The 16,781-nt window shown below is 44.0% G+C and overlaps 1 protein-coding gene across 3 annotated transcripts in view; it reads right to left on the reverse strand.

The window, feature by feature from the left end:
• Window positions 1-1,221: 1,221 nt before the first annotated feature.
• Window positions 1,222-16,781, reverse strand: part of pacsin1a (protein kinase C and casein kinase substrate in neurons 1a) — a 29,856-nt gene continuing 14,296 nt past the window's right edge. For all 3 annotated transcript variants that reach the window (XM_030361874.1, XM_030361867.1, XM_030361884.1), the window contains 9 exons: window positions 13,520-13,655; window positions 10,467-10,623; window positions 9,778-10,013; window positions 8,134-8,289; window positions 5,778-5,953; window positions 4,477-4,597; window positions 3,929-4,035; window positions 2,753-2,961; window positions 1,222-1,881 (listed from right to left, as the gene is read on the reverse strand). In XM_030361874.1, coding sequence (XP_030217734.1) covers window positions 1,772-1,881; window positions 2,753-2,961; window positions 3,929-4,035; window positions 4,477-4,597; window positions 5,778-5,953; window positions 8,134-8,289; window positions 9,778-10,013; window positions 10,467-10,623; window positions 13,520-13,585 — 1,338 coding nt within the window. In that variant the 5' untranslated portion in view covers window positions 13,586-13,655 and the 3' untranslated portion in view covers window positions 1,222-1,771. The remainder of the gene's footprint in view (window positions 1,882-2,752; window positions 2,962-3,928; window positions 4,036-4,476; window positions 4,598-5,777; window positions 5,954-8,133; window positions 8,290-9,777; window positions 10,014-10,466; window positions 10,624-13,519; window positions 13,656-16,781) is intronic.

The raw sequence follows: 16,781 nt of genomic DNA on the forward strand, positions 1-16,781 counted from the left end.
TGGAGGATTTCCGGGAGGTCTCCTTGCCACTGGTGTTGCCGTATCTGCTGAAGAACTCAATTTAATCGAATGCCTATTTGTTATCAGGTTATCGATGGAATAACATCAAGTTCTGCATGTTGTAAATATTTAGGCCATAACGTGTTGCACATGTATAGGATACATGGGAGACGGGGATGGACTGGCCTAGTGCTCGTCTACACTGTGTGATGTGGGGGTTATTGCGGTGTGGTGAGTAAGAGGGAGCTGATGGGCTCCTGTCGTTCTTTGGCTCAGCGGGGACACAGGCCAGCATATCACTATATATCTTCTATTCTTTTTTAAATGACAAACGGAGGACAACATGGAGACGACCTGCCCTCTATGCAGCCCACACACTAGTACATTCATGTTGACTGGAGGCCCGTCTTGGGGGTGACCAGGGGTACTGGGGCATCGACTACGCAGCTCCCTCTGCAAGAGGCGAGTTCCTGCCATAAGCGTCGTCGAGACGGACCCTCGTCCCCTATGCTGTGGAATCACCTCCGCTCTGTTGTAGTCAATGACTTGATCCGACTTGATAATGAAAGAAATGAACAGAAAAACAACCAAAGAAAAGAACAATAATCATCGTCATCATCATCTTCATCATCATCATCATCATAGACTGAACAATGAGGAGGCGTGGTGTTGTTCAAGGATAGCAGCAATGGAACCAATCCAAGCGAGACAGAGGAGGAGGAGGAGGAGGAAGAGGAGGAGGAGGAGGAGGAAGAGGATGAGGAGGAACTGAGATCTTCACGGGCTGAACCCTGAATGAAACCTTCTGTCAGGACGACAGAATCGTTCTCGATATGGAGGTGGAGGGATGATCAGGATGATGACGATACGGTCAGAAGAAATTAAATGTAATTAACAAATGTGATGACATTTGAAGACATTTGATTAACTATGAAACAGAATAAATGAGGAAACGTGACTGGCCTCCCTTAGAAGTGTTGTGAGGCCTGGTCGGATATGTCCAGAAGCACATGCCGCAAAGGAGAAACTGACGTTTCTTTGCATTTCTTTGCATTTTCAAAAACAGTTGTTGCATCAAGTTGTAGCCTAAACGTGGCCTTGGGTTACGGGGAATGCGTGTTGCATAGCGCATGCTGCTATGCAAACTAGCGTTGAAACAGGTAAAACACAGAGCACTGCACACACTGGAAAAGAGGGGATCGGACCAAATCACCAAAAGGATACAATTTGTGTTACTTTTTAACAACACATAGCATTCCCAATGTAAGAATGATGACACACACACGGCATTGAAATGCAACAGAGAAATGGCATCATACTGTATATATACATATATATATACACAATGCAGTTCGACAAGCTTGTCTTTGTAGAATAGGTATGATCTAATATATTGTCCTCCCAATTTGACAAGAAAACCACAATGCAAGCATGTTCAGATTTTGCTCCATTATATTGAATACAGCTACATAAAGCAAAGTGTATCCCTGCAATGGCTTTCTGTTATGCTTGGAGTGTGTATAATATACTGCTATAACCGCCGACGCTCTTATCTCCTAAATGTTTATGTTCACCCACCCCAAATGCTTGATAAAATATATTATACCGATATATCGTCTTTTTAGGTTACTACGTTTTTATTTCGGCAAGACTGCTTGGCTCATCAGTCGGACAAGGGATGTGTTGCTCTTAAGTCTCTGGCTATGTGCGGTGCAATTGGACGCGACAGTTCAAGCTGCCTCCAATGGCAGGTCCCCGTCCAGTCACGTGTCTAGATAGGCTCGACGTAATTGGCTGGGTAGAGTCCTTCCTTGCCCGTATCCAGGCGACCTCTACACCAGCCTTGGTCATCTTCGTCTTCGGTCTTTGTCAGCTCATCCCCTGTGAAGTGAATGAATCCGTTAATAAGCAAGCTTGACACATGGCTGATACTCATCTTCATGGGTCATTGTTAAGGATCCCTCAATCAAATATGACATTTAGCTTTTCTTTTTAGGTAGCAGCTTGTCCTCAAATTGCAAATGGCGTCACAGAACTGGTTTTACCCGCTTTATACCGCCCTTGCTGAAGAGCAAGGGCTGCTAGATAACGGCTAATTGCTTCAAAATTCCTGTAATTTGTGTTTCACACATCCATTATTGACTAAACACTGCTATCTGCAAGGGTGGATAGAGTAGCCTGACAATACAAGGCCCAGAGTACCGGTGATCTGCAGCCACCTGCAGAACACACCTTCTGTGATTAGGGTCACATCCACATGGCAAGGTTAAAGTGGCCCAAAGCAGTTATTCTTTGGCCCCATTTGATAAAAAATAGACTTCTATCCGAAAGAAATCCAACCCAAATCTGATCTCTGAGCCTCGACTCCATGTTAAGGCACAAGATCAGATCTGAGCAGAGACATTTGAATTTAACTGTTAATGCCTACAATGGGAAAGAAGGCTTTGAGCAACAAAAAATTATCATATGATCATTTTTCTTTTGATCATTTTTTATTTATTTTTTCACAAACAATATGATCATTCCTTTGCTCTGTTACGGAGAAAAGCAAATGTGACGTGAATGTAGTGGTGTATTTTTGCCTGCATTTTACCAGACTCTTATTCATCCACATATTTTGGACGTGAAAATTGTAAAACATTATGTGCGTCTGTCCCGGGTGACGGTGTGCTTTGGGCTTTAGTGAACGACATCCGGGCACGGCGGCCCTGTTGTTCTCTACCGGGGGTTCTTAGGCGGTGTAAGGGAGTACCTGCTTTGAAGGTGAGCTCATCCTGCTCCTGTCCTTCGTAGTCATACAGGGCGCGGACACGGACCCCTGTGGCCTGTGGTTTCCCCACGCTAGAGTCGTCTTCGAAGGAGTTTCCGTTGCCACCATTTTCGTTGCCAGAGTTCCCGGCGGGTTGCTCGTCGTCCGACCACTCGGTGGAATAGGCCTGGTTCTTCTCGTAGCTGCTCACGCTGCAATGGCAGAGAACATTCCAAAGTCAGATCTGATGGTCAGCGGAGTTGTATTAAAGTGCACCACAACAAGAAAATATTAAATGCATTTTTACAGGGCTTTTCTAATCAATGGCCGCTAAAAATGCTTTACAATATTGCCTGACGTTCACCCATTCGTGCACCCATTCATACAACGACGGCAGTTTCAACCATGAACGGCGACAGCCAGCACGTTGGAAGCAGTTAGGGTTACCAGCCAACCTGCTCAACCTCCTGAGGCACATGCCGCCCCGGCATATAACCTTTAGCACTTCATTCACAAGAATTACAATAAACTGGTTTAAAACATGATTACATCTGCAGTATGAAACTTTTTCAATGCAGCCATCACTTAAGTGAAATAACATTTTCAAACATTTTTCTCCAAAGACCAAATCAATTTACAGAGAGAAAGAAATCCCTTGGTTGATGGAGTTGTTGGTGGAAGGTTGTAATTAAGCAATTAGCCACAAGAGGCCGTTGTTTTTAAGGATTTTAGAATGGCAATGTTAAAAAATGGTAACGGTAACACTTTATAACAAGGTGCCATAATAAATAGCAAACTAGTCATTACCCAACCCTTTGTTAATGTTTGTTATTGTTACGAAAATATATATTTGGCACAAGTTAATCGTTCTTTTTCGCTGACCACAGAGTGACAATTTCATTGTGTAGGTGACTGTACAATGACAATAAATGCTATCTTAAACCCTTGAATATAGTAACGACTCAATGAAATCGGTTTAAATGTACACGTCATATCTAGACAAACAGCAAGTCCCTAAGCAGTCAATGTGGCATCTATGTATATACGTTGATGCTTTTGTGCAACAGGACTATTAATGAATTTACCGTTGAACAAGATTTCGTTATTCTTCTCATCCCAGAATGACCTGAGGATTTGGGAGGATGCTGAGACCGTGGTCAGACATATGTTCAGACCTACCTGCTGCGGTCGCCGGGCGGAGCCACGTGGTCAGTGCTGGGAGTGGGCGGGGCTCCGTCCGGCTTCTTCTTCTTAATAGGAGCGCTCGCCGCATCGGGGTTGTACTCCTGCAGTGCAGAACACAACACAATAATCCATAAAATAGAAAGCGAATGGGAAACCCCTTCCTGCTCCAGCCGTCTCTACTGGCTTCACTAAAACATCTTTGACCAAAAAAATAATACTTTTGTATAGATTTTGCGGACCAAATCTGAATCTCTCATCTTCTGAGAAAGATTGTGGACAGAGTACCTCACAATATGTCATACAGTAACACAAAGACCTAAGGGCTGCTGCTATTGTTTACACTCCTGGCAAGCACACTAATGCTAAATGCTCTTTAGGCAGAATCTGTAATATTGAGCAATTACAAATTGGTGATGGATGTTTCAGTGAAGCAGGTTACAATGGTTCGATCACCCAGACCGGTTTGGCCTCTAAAGACCCCTTCTCTTGGTTCACCGTCTGCTGAATACTATGCACACAGTGACATAGTGGGTAGAATGTACCTCAAACGCTGGCCAATTCATATGCATCTCAGGGCCGTGGTTGTTGCTGAACCACTTGAGGTCCTCCTGGGTGTTGGCCCCCAGGATGGTGCGCTCCAGTTCCCTGTATACTGTGGCATAGCTGAGAGATAGAGAGAGAGAGAGAGAGAGAGAGAGAGAGAGAGAGAGAGAGAGAGAGAGAGAGAGAGAGAGAGAGAGAGAGAGAGGAAAAAAAAAATATCATTGTGATACAATATGTGCTGTATGCAAGGAGTAACAGATTGTTATTGTTGCTTCATATATTCAAAATGAATGTGTGTATTAAACAATAGCCCAGTGGCATATGGATCTAGGGATCTGGGAGTTCAAGAAAAAAGATGAATAAATATAAGTATAAATATAACTCTTGTACGCTTTCTTCCAGCTGGAGGCAACAACGGTAAAGAATGAATGAACTTTAATAAACCAATAAAAATACATCTTTCAACTAGATTCCAAATATTTGAATATTTCAGCATAATGGCTCCATAATATATCATTTGTATTTAAACAGTCAAAGGCTGTTAAATGTTTTTACATGTGCCACGAAACGTTTTCAACTCCAAAATGGATTGGTACTAATGGCATTGGCCGTTTGATCAATTAATTAATCTTTACATTTAAATGGCTTAGTGATAATTGTGTTTCAATTATTTAATTGAATGTGGAATGTAACACAAATAATGTATTAAACTGAATTAATAATAGAGCTTGAGTGATGTGACTATTAAGGCAAATATTAGTGCAAATTGACGACATTATCCACTGGAGGTTATTACTATTTAATCTCCAAGAAATGTTTTGTACATCAAAGGCTTGATGTACAGCTAATGAAGTCTCCTACCAACGCTTCATCAACGGGAACAGGGAATGAATAACTCGTTCACGTTAAAAGGATAGACGGGTGAAGAGGGTAATGTAGAGAGATATGTAGATGTCATATGATGCAGTCACGTTGCACTGTTTCAGGACATGAATGCATGTACTGAATGGAACAAATGTACACAATAACCCTCACAAAACACACGTTGTGTGTGCAATAGACCTACAAATTAAATACCTCTTTGTATAGGACGGGCCTTGAGGTCGTTTTTGTAATCTCTGAGTTAACTTCTTATTGTTTTAGCTCTGCTTTACATTCTGCTCTAGCAATGTGCAGCACTTTGAGGTCTCAAAATGAAAAGTGAATCCCAACAACAGGAGGACAAACTAAACAAAGTGAAGTAAAGTGAGTGCAAGCGGGTAAGAGCGACGGCTAAAGCAACCCAGTGGACGTGAGCCACCTTTGGTTCTCAGTGAGGTTGAGGTGGCGCTTGATGTCCAGCAGGGCCTCCTTCAGGAAGGTCAGCCTCTTGACCTCGTGCTGCTGGCACTGGTCGAACACCGTCTCCATGCTCTCCATGTACTGCGGGGTGCACTTGGACAGCTCGTCCAGAGACTTCTCGTACTTCTCCTTGGCCTGCGACGGGATAGCCGGGGGAGAGAGAGAGGGAGAGGAGGAGGGAAGGTCAGGCTGGTTGGTAGAGCCTGTTCTTGACACCGTCCCCAAAACATAAAACCTGTGAACCCTTCCTGAAACCGAGGAGAGGGAGACACATGGGAGAGATCCCCTCCAGGTGTTCCTGTGTGCAGTAACAGTTCTTGAGGACCATAGGTTTCGATTGGGCAGACATAGGTGACAAGTGATAGCAAATAGCAATGAGCCACCATTGTAGAAATAAAGGCAAAAGAAAAATATCAGGATTAAGGGTACACCTAACATAAAATGTAAAGATAGAAGGGTAAACATGACATAGAAAGTAAGATAAAATGAGGCTGAGAGGCCCACTCTTGTTTCAAGGTGAAAACACAATGCAGAGCAAGCTGTGAATTCAAGTCAGACAGAATAAAGATTGATGGCCAGTGCCATTGGCAATGTACAATGTGCAAATTGCAAAAAAAAACAATAATTAAATAATGTTTTAACACAAATCAATTATTGATGCATTGCCAACTTTTGCAAACAGCTATTTCCCAGTTTGAAAATAGTCCTGTTTGGAAAAGGCTGTGTCAAAACAATTGTAGTAGCCAACTGTAAGTCAAACAAGCTCTGTCTGGCAAGAGGGAATTTAACTCATGGGAAACATAATGTTTATTATTTTATCTTCGTATCACTCCCTTTCAGGACTTCAAATAGACCTTCACAGTACATTTAGTGCCAACAATTAATTTGTTATAGTATCAAATATGGTATTACACAATGTTAACGACCTTCATGTATATTCAACCTAAAAGAGATTTGCGAGAAATACAATTGAATAAAAAAGATTTGATATAGCTCTGTGATATTGAGGATGAGAATGAAGTGTGCTCAAGTATCTCCCCCTTGATAAAGTCCTAAAGGAGAGCGTATGAAGAGGACTAATATACAGACAGTAAGGTCAATCTACAAGGCTACTATTTTATACTATTATTTACTATTATTTACACAGAGGATTAAAGGCAGCACAGGAAATCTAATCATCCATCAATTATGCATGGCCATACTGTACTGCGTGTGTGTGTGTGTGTGTGAGTGTGTGTGTGGGTGTGTGTGTGTGTGTGTGTGTGTGTGTGTGTGTGTGTGTGTGTGTGTGTGTGTGTGTGTGTGTGTGTGTGTGTGTGCGTGCGTGTATGTGTGTGTTTGTGTGTGTGTGCATGCGTGTGCATGAGTGTGTGTGTAAATGTGTGTGTTTGAATGCACTTGCGTTTGAGTGTGTGTAAGCACCTTACTCTCTCTGGCCTAGTATAATCTGCTCTCCTCATTACCCGATCTCTATGAATAGAGGGAAAGATAATCTCCTGCGGGCCGAGGTAAACTGACAAGCGTCCACAGGTACTCGGCCATTGACTAGGATTTCTACACATTCTGCCGGGGCCAATGCAAAGCCTCTCGGACAAGAGACTAGGACTATATTAGGACAATAGTGGATGTAAGCATGCTCAAGGGAAAATCCAGCAATATACATAGAAAGTGTCGTCCCCTTTCTTCCATTTAGAATAACCAAACCACAAAGACCGCATTGTGGTATTTTTCTGAGGGCACGTTCGATATAACTTTCTCATCCATTGATCTGGTGGGGCTAAAATAAATTTGCATATACCACATCCATAGATCATGTTAATAATTCAACCAAATAATTATTAATTAATAGTAATTATATTACTGTGGGTTGACCACTGCAGCCGAGCTCAATAATGACATCTATCTAAGTCATTTATTGCAGTTTGTGTGCAGATGTGGGTGGGGCACGGGAAAGTAATGAATGTAAAAATGCAGAACCTCCTATTCAGGATGTTATGCGTGAAGATGTTTTAGGAACAACAGGCCGAAACTGTACCTTGCGCTCACATATATAGGGAGGGAATATGCAACCCTGATCAAAAAAAAGAGTAGCAATCACAACTACAATGCCAGTAAAGCACCTACCACGTATCACGTATAAAGTGTATAGGCATTTAATCATTCTACTCTGTGATCTTTGTAAGCCTGTAACAAATATTCAATAAAAGGAGAAAAATATAAAGATAAAGATACGATTAATTTCCAAGTAAAAAAAAACACACTCCTTCCATTGAACTTAAAAAACAAAACAAAACGACAACACCAAATGGAGTCACCTTCTGCGTGTCGTGTTTGCACTTGTCCGTCTTCTCGTGGAGCTTCTTCTGCTGGTCCTGTGTGACCGAGGCCTCCGTCTTGCCGTTGGCCTCCCTGGTGGCAGCCATCTTCTCCTCCTTGCACGCCAAGTGGTAGGTCTTCTTAGCCGCCTCCATCTGTGGGCCACGGAGAGACAAGTGGTCAGGGCCGCCCCGCTGCTCAGGGTCTCGTGGTCCCCCGTAAGGGTTCTGCTGCTAGCAGAACACACAACAACGCATACTGCGGCCGTGACGCTGAGACGCACCCACTGCTCCGAAGCTGTTTGAAAAGAACGAAACCAAAACAGATCGACCGACTGGAAGTGGATGAGAGTGAAGAGTATGATCAGGAAATATAAGCACACAGGTTTGTAATAAAATAATCAATAAAGACCCGGCACTTGAATAAAGAGTGGGTTCAGAGAAAAGGAAATGAGAACAAAGAAAAAGTATACTGCCAATGAACAGCACTAATGCTGTTATAACTACGATAACAACAACACACTTCCTGTTTGTGAGGGAACTCACACGTGGAAGAAGGAACTGAACAACAGTGTTTATCAGACAGGTTTGTGTCCAGGGAGAGCTGTGCATGAATTCTTTCCATATCCTGCAGCAGCAGGCATATGTCTGTTCAATTTGCCGATGGCCTAAATGGCCCTCTGAATAAACTCAGTAAAGTAGGTGACCTCAACAGACACAGAGAAGCTCAAGCTGGGTTCGAGAAGAAAATCCACAGGCTTGGACTATTATATATATATTTAATCATTTATATATATGGTCCTTCATGGGCAAGATTGGTTGAATTGTTTGGACAGATCATAACCGATTGAAAGCCAGATCCTCATAATGTATGGCTTTGGTTCCCAGCCCTTTTTTAGCTCATGACCCCATTATATTGGATCACGTGCGACCCCAACGTCTTGCTAACCAAAGTTCTTACAATTGTGTCCATCCATCTCAACACATTCAACATTTCATCCAATCACCCCTTTACTGTATTTTAATTCATAAAAATGTATCCACAAATATTTATCGTTCATAGGTCATAATATGAAGATGAACTAACCACTGATATCCTAACCATACAGGGAAGAATTGTTTTTGCTTTGTAGTTCGACAATAAAATCTACATTTTCACAATACCAAACAGAAAAGTGGCAGGTATTTTGCTTCAAACCACTGCGAGCAACCTTTAGACCGTTAGCAGAAATACATTTTAGACGCTTCTGCTATGGTCCCACATACACTCAGCCAGAACTTTTAAACTAATCCTTCTTCCCACATCCTTTCCAGAGAACAACATCCTTAGACAAGTATCTGTTTAAGTTTAACAAACCTTATTATAGTGGCCACTTAGTAATATATTTGTTAAGATCATCTTCTGAAACCTCCATCTTTCCACCACAAATTAGTTTCCCTTCGGAAGATTACTATTTAAAACAAACTGGAACCAGTGCGTCCCTCTGCCCCTCACACTCTGATTTCCCTACGGCCCTGTCCACTTTCACACCAGCAGTTAGACTATAGCCTAGTCAAACCCCGGTATGTTCGACGACTCTCCCTGATGCGCCAGAGACAGACGGCCCCAGCCTGGACCCAGCGTTGCCCCGGCGGCCCCCTCACCTCTTTGAGCTTCTTGGCCCAGGGCTTCTGGGCCTTCTTGAAGCCCTCGTCGGCCTCCTTGGCTTCCTTGAAGCCGCCGATCATCTGCTTGTGGTAGGCCTCCTTCTGCCAGTTCTTCACCTTCTCCACGTCCTCATTCACCAGGCCGTTCTTCACCTCCTGGTGCAGCTCGCTCACCTTGTCTGCCTCCGTCATCACCGCCAGCCAGGCGCGCTCCACCGAGCCGTACTGCGGGCCTGGTGGGGGTTCGGACAACGAGAACCACAACCATGGAGAGAGACTGAGCGGGCAGAGTGAGGGTTGATATTAAGAGAGGAGATGAAGAGGAGCGGGCCGATGCTGGATGATCAACATATAACCATCATGCCATCCAGGGTTAAGGAGCTAGGAGGCAGGGTGCAGGATAGTCTAGCAGTGGCTATGGTGTTTGTCCCGCAGGCAAAAGGTCCTGGGTTCGAACCCTAACGCCTTGTGGGCGTACCCGAGTACTTACCCTTACATGCTCAATAATGATACATTGATTTTCTATACCGAATGTAAAAACATGCTTTGGATAAAAGCATCTGCTAAATTAATATCAAAGCACTGAACAAAAGGGCCAAAAAGCTTATGAAAGCAAATTTGAGTTTTCCAATGTGATTCATCTTTACTGAGATCAAGTATTTCACGGGGACCATGAGCGAGCAGACCTTTTTCTATGAGCTGCCTCCATCTCTTGGACCAGCCGGTCAGCTGGTCACCGTATGCCTTCTCTATCTTGGCCCGCTCCTGCAGGCATCCCATCAGATCGTTGCAGAGCCGGTGGCCGTCGTCGAATCTCTTGACAGCACGTTTGTAGTTCCCTACCTGTGAACAGATGGAGCAGAGGAGACAGGACTGAGCAGAGCGGAGAGGCGGCACCAGACGCTTAGCAGGGATATGCTCGCCTCGAGATAGTATTGCGGTTTCTACATATTAACGGTTTCTACTATTAATAGATTTGGTTTATTTGTGATTCTTCCATTGTTATTATTTGTACGTTATTCTTATATTATATTATGACTCTTATTTATACAATTATAGAAATATTAATACAAATATTGTGATTATTATAAATATTGTGATAAGAAGATATATATATTTTTAGCATTATTAGTATAACTTAATTCCCGGATGGCCCAATCAGGACTTGAAAAAGAAAAGGCAAACAACAGAAGCTGCACCATAGCCCCGCCCACTCCGTGCCTGCAGGGGGCGTGAGCTCATGGCGCACGATGGGAAGAGACTGGTGGTAAGAAGAAGGAGGGGGAGGAGGGGGCTCGTGCCTTTGCATGTGTAGTTATGCAATGAGCGAGGTTTTCCAATGCGTGTGTGTGTGTGTGTTTGTGTGCGCGTGTGTGTGTTTGTGTGTGTGTGTGTGTGTGTGTGTGTGTGTGTGTGTGTGTGTGTGTGTGTGTGTGTGTGTGTGTGTGTGTGTGTGTGTGTGTGTGTGTAGTCACAGACAGCGACGGCTTAAATCCCCTTGACTTTTGTAATGCGAGCAGGCAGATTCCCGGAGAGAGAGCAGCAAATGTATGACTGGACTGAATAGCAACAAACTATTTCTATACAGGATCGTAAGACAGCTCACAGACACGCCATTCACTGCCCTGCTCAACTGCAAGCTAACGTGCCCATATGCCCTGCAAGTGCAATGCATATGTGCACATCAGCTTGCACTGCAGCAACGTGAGATTGCAATGCGGCTGTGAACGCTTGCAGTCTGCAAGCTGCATGTTAACGTTACCCTGCAAGCTAACAGTGCAGTGTATGCATTTGAAGCGGAGCTGCAGGAGTGATGGCTGTGTGTGTGCATGTGTGTGTGTACTCGTTGCATGTGTTTATGTGATGTAACGTAATAATACATTATAGACAGCGCAACGTTGGGCTGGGACAGGCGGGCTCGGGGGAGACAGTGTGTTTGTGTGTGTATGTGTGTTGTGTTCGGTGTGAGCACATTGCATGTGTGACGGGCTGGGGGGAGACAGGTGCACGGCAGTGTGCACGCTTTGGCTCTGGCTCCCTTTTGAGGATGCTGCCAGCTATACTGACAACACAACACAGGTGGCTCACGTGCACACCTCAGAAGATAACACACTCACACACCACACACTCAGACACACACACGCACACACACCTACACACACCTACACGCACCTATACACACACATACACACACACATACATACACACACGCAAACATGCACACACACATGATATCGTACATTCTTGTCTAAAGGGTACCTTAGCAAGGAAGGGTTTCTAAACATTAAGAGAATTAATGTTCGGAGATAGTATTCATTCACGGCTGTGTTGGTTGTATGGTGGATGTTTTCTTTCTGAAAATGTGAATGTTTACCACACTCATGTGAGGAATCTCCACATATTTGAAAGCCAACTTCTCCTCCAGGACACAGAGTGCCCGAGTTTGGATGACGGGGCTGTGGCGGCCAGGTGCCGGCTGTGAAAGACGGCCTCACAGAGAGTCCCCCAGACTGAGGGTCTTTGTTTCTGTCCTCTCTGGTCCTCGAAGCAGCCACACAAAGACCACTCTGTGGTCATGGAATTCATTTACAATAACTGTGGGGGTTTGTTCCCGAGAATAAAAAAAGCGAGAGGGAGGGAAGGGGTGAGAGGGAGCAAGGGAGGGAGGGAGTGCACATTCAAACCCTGACAAAGATAGAAGCTACATCACAGACACCACAATCACCACATCGCACCCATAAATTGAGTGATCAACACATAGATACTTACTAAACGATACAGTCATTAAAGGCTGTATGCAAAACGGCAGAAGACACACATTGCCTAAGGAAAATTATTTTGAGTGCTGCTCATTGACTGCCTCATCCTCTTGATTTACAATCTGAGATCTGTTTGGCGAGTAGCTACACAGCTCATTACAGCCTCCTGTACTTGTCTTGTCCCTCTTTTAGCAGGGAAGAAGGCTGTGTTGGAAGAAACAGCGAAAGTGAAACAAAATCGATACAGAGTGAGAGGACAGGGAGAGAGAGAGAGAGAGAGAGAGAGAGAGCGAGAGAGGACAGGGAGAGAAAGAAAGAGAGAGAGAGAGAGAGAGAGAGAGAGAGAGAGAGAGGGAGAGAGATAGAGGGAGAGAGAGAGAGAGAGAGAGAGAGAGAGAGAGAGAGAGAGAGAGAGAGAGAGGACAGGGAGAGAGAGAGAGAGAGAGAGAGATGGAGAGAGAGAGAGATGGAGAGAGAGAGAGGACAGGGAGAGAGAGAGAGAGAGAGAGAGAGAGAGAGAGAGAGAGAGAGAGAGAGAGAGAGAGAGAGAGAGAGAGAGAGAAAAACCACACACACACACACACACACACACACACACACACACACACACACACACACACACACACACACACACACACACACACACACACACACACACACACACACACACACAGACAGAGTCAGAGAGAGCATTGGTGGTCCGAAGGTATGAGACTCCCTGCATTTTACCTTTCACACACTGCCAAGTGTGTGTATGTGCATGTGCATTTGTGTGTTTGTGTGTAGGTTTTCATGTGTTCATGTGGCTGCTTGCATGTATGTGTGTGCGTGCATCTGTGTGTGTGTGTTTGCTTATGCATATTTGTGTGTGTGTGTGTGCGTGTGAGTGTGTGTGTGTGTGCATGTGTATGGGGGTGTGTGTGTGTGCGGGTGTGTACATGCATGTGTGTATGTATGCGTGCGTTGCGTGTATACTGTACCTCCCAGAAGCTGTCCATGGTGTCGTCTACACCTGCACCCGCAACCTCATCGTAGGAGACGGACATTTTGGTGGCTGTGGCAGAGCACGCTCAAGTCTAAATGTGTCCTCTGCAGAAGACCTGAGTTCCACATACACTGAAAAACACAAGCAACACAGAGCACACACATGAAGCATCTCCCCATAAAGAAATACAATCCGGGGTATTGCGTATTCAATGGCTAGGTGAAGGCCAAGAAAGGGCTTTCACAATGATTGTGAAACTGTAGTAGTTTTATTTTCTTTGCAACCTTTAAGTACTCTATAATATTCAAACATGTAACAACTGTATTTGTATTATAACGTTTTATTTTTGGTGGTTTGCTGTCTGTCTGTTTGTCTGTCGATCTGTCTCTGTCGGTCTGTCTCTGTCTCTCTCTTTCTCCATCCATCCATTCAACCATCCACCTTCTGATCATTGGATCGATCTATGTATCTATCAATCAACCGTATCTATAAATCAATCCACCTGTCCATCCATCCATCTAACTTTGTCTTATTCTCTGAGGGAGTCAGCCCGAAACGGCCAACCGGTGCGTTCTCATTCTGCAAACCCGATGACTGAAGGAACCCTATCTGTGTGAGCGCTTTCTATTTTCGCCCTGTCTCCTAATGAAGGGGCGATGGTCTCCCTCCCGCCTAGTGACGGCTGCTCATCTCCCCCAGGACAGCATCAAGGCAGGGCCCCCAGTACATGCCTGTGTGGCCCAGAAAACGCTGGAGCTAACCAGCTCTAGGAAGCCGGCTGCAGCATCATGACCGGTAAAAACCTGAGTTCATTTGACACCATCTGTCTTCCAGGAGATGGGGAGTGTACCACATCTTCATGCACTCTGGACACCTGGCCGCACACAGCGGCCATTTTACCCTCACAGACAGCTTGATCCGTTATTTTTATTGAGCTAGCTGGTAGGTCGTGTCCGCTCTGCTTGCGTGACTAATGTTTTTACAGCAGTGGGCTCTCCTTTCGGCCCAGACAAAATGAAACACATTCATCCAGCTAGTGGCAGCTCTCCGATCACCGTCCTGCCTCTCCATCGCGTGGGGTCTTGTCATCCTATGTGTTAGCAGAAAATGTGTTTCTTATGCACTAATGATTAGAATATGCCTGCTGCAGATGAATGATGTTTAATACCTAGTAATATAGTTGGCTTCCAGCTAGCTAATAATGCGGCATGGATTCAGGCTGGCTGTGCAAGTGACAAATCATCTACAGTTTCTGTCGTCAATAGACTAAGTGACAAAGGGGACATTGTGGCCCTCGTTTTGAACTGACCTTACATTGCACAGGGTGACATGGCTTTCTCTGAGACAAATAGCAGTCTTTAGCCTCCAAGGTTAGCTGGGTGGGATTCGATTGTGTCTCACTCACACATCGTAGCATTGTCTGCAACACGCTATGTGTTTAGATTGCAGGGCGGCCACACATAGTCTAAAGTCTGCAGAAGAAGCATTCGGCGCATTTCAGTTAAGCCTTTAGTGCGGAGCACTGCATGATTTCGCTTAATAGAGAGGATGTCTGTGTTTTACAAGAAGGTTCATTATAACAACCCACACACACTGTGTCACCGTTGGCTCTGTGTTGAGGCTTCGAGTGAGCGTTTGAGTGGGGTGTTGAGACTTTGCACTTCACACCGAAAGAAACATTACTCGAGGAGAAAGCATGCATATTCAACACCAGCATAGAGTAAGCTAGGATTTTGTTTTAAACAGCATTTAAAACCACTTTGGGTTTTGGGTTGCAGTCCATCAGGAGGCTATCTGCTGACAGGTCCTCTGCTTCCAAGGTTATGAGGGACGTTGGCCTCATAATGACTGACCAACCGTGTGAAATATTGACTGCTCAGAATGTAAGATGAGATTTTGCTTGCTTACATTTTGGGCCCATTTGTCACCATACTATGGATTTTGAAAGTCGTTTATGGACTCTGTGAATTGTATTTCTTCTTATCAAGGAAACTGATTCTTCAGAGGACAGCATTTACTTTCGAACCTTCTATTAATCCTTTCATTTTTCAAAAAAACAGATCTGTTTGTCAAAATTGACAGTAGTAGCTTAGTAGTAGTCTCTCTACTACTAGTAGTAGTAGTAGACTAAAGAAGTAGTATAGTATTACTATTATAGGTTATATTAACAGTTTCTCCTAATATGGCGTCAAATATAAAATCACATTCATAATCATCGCAAATTGTATGAGTTGCGACAACTTGTAATCATGTTCATGATTAAAATGTCTACTTGTAATCAGAGAGTTGAATGTCCTATAAAACGCTGCCTACAGGAGCCTCCTAGGTTCACCTGCAGAGGCGCAGGGTCATTCCACTGCTCTCCAGTGAAACGTCTTGTTCTTAGTGCGCAGTTAATCCTAATGACAAACCAACGGCATTGGTCCGTTTAACTGTCCGTCACTGTCAGTCACCAATTAGCTTTTATATCCCTGGCTAAGTGCCCCGGGCACATCCAATCAAGCTAAGATCTCAATGGAGATGTCAGAGTCCACACTCATAACAACTGTTCACGGACAAAGGGCTTAGGAGGGAATTAGTTTGGTTGGAACAGACACATTTACACCAATAACAGAGCCTTGGCCTGACCCGCTCGATGCTGCAGAAGAATGTGTACCAAGCGTTGGGATTAACTGATACAAGTCTTAACACAAGGGTTGGACCAGTGTCAGGAACACAAATGACACTTGTGTGTTCGTTGTGTGAGACCGTGACACATATACAATTAAACTCTATTCAATATGTTTCAGCAATGCTAATTAAAATGTTGCATGTTCAGTTTTTGCAGATGTACATTTTAGTTTTTTTTTGGCATTCCTTCCATAAGGTCATAAATCGATGTTATGAACCTCCTCTGGATTCATTTAGCAGCATATTGTGTATCAATGTTTATCAATGAAACAACAATGGACGATTGCCCAAGCAAAGGCTAGATATAAATCCCAATCAATATAGATGGAAGTAAGAAGCCATGTTTAACTGTGACGTCAAGTCCCTATACACAGCTGGGTCACAATATACAACCCTATTTATATTCCAGTACGATATGGAGAAATCAATATTCCGCAACCGCCATAGCCAAAACTATTGCTTATGTACTGCTGTATGAGATGGTGTAAATTCATAGAATAATCTCTAAAAGATTATAAGCATACATTATTAGGACAACATGCATTGTGTGCATTTGATAAAGTCTAAACACATGATCACAGCTCTGG

The sequence above is a fragment of the Gadus morhua genome, chromosome 1 (genome assembly GCF_902167405.1).
Source record: "Gadus morhua chromosome 1, gadMor3.0, whole genome shotgun sequence".
NCBI lineage: Eukaryota > Metazoa > Chordata > Actinopteri > Gadiformes > Gadidae > Gadus > Gadus morhua.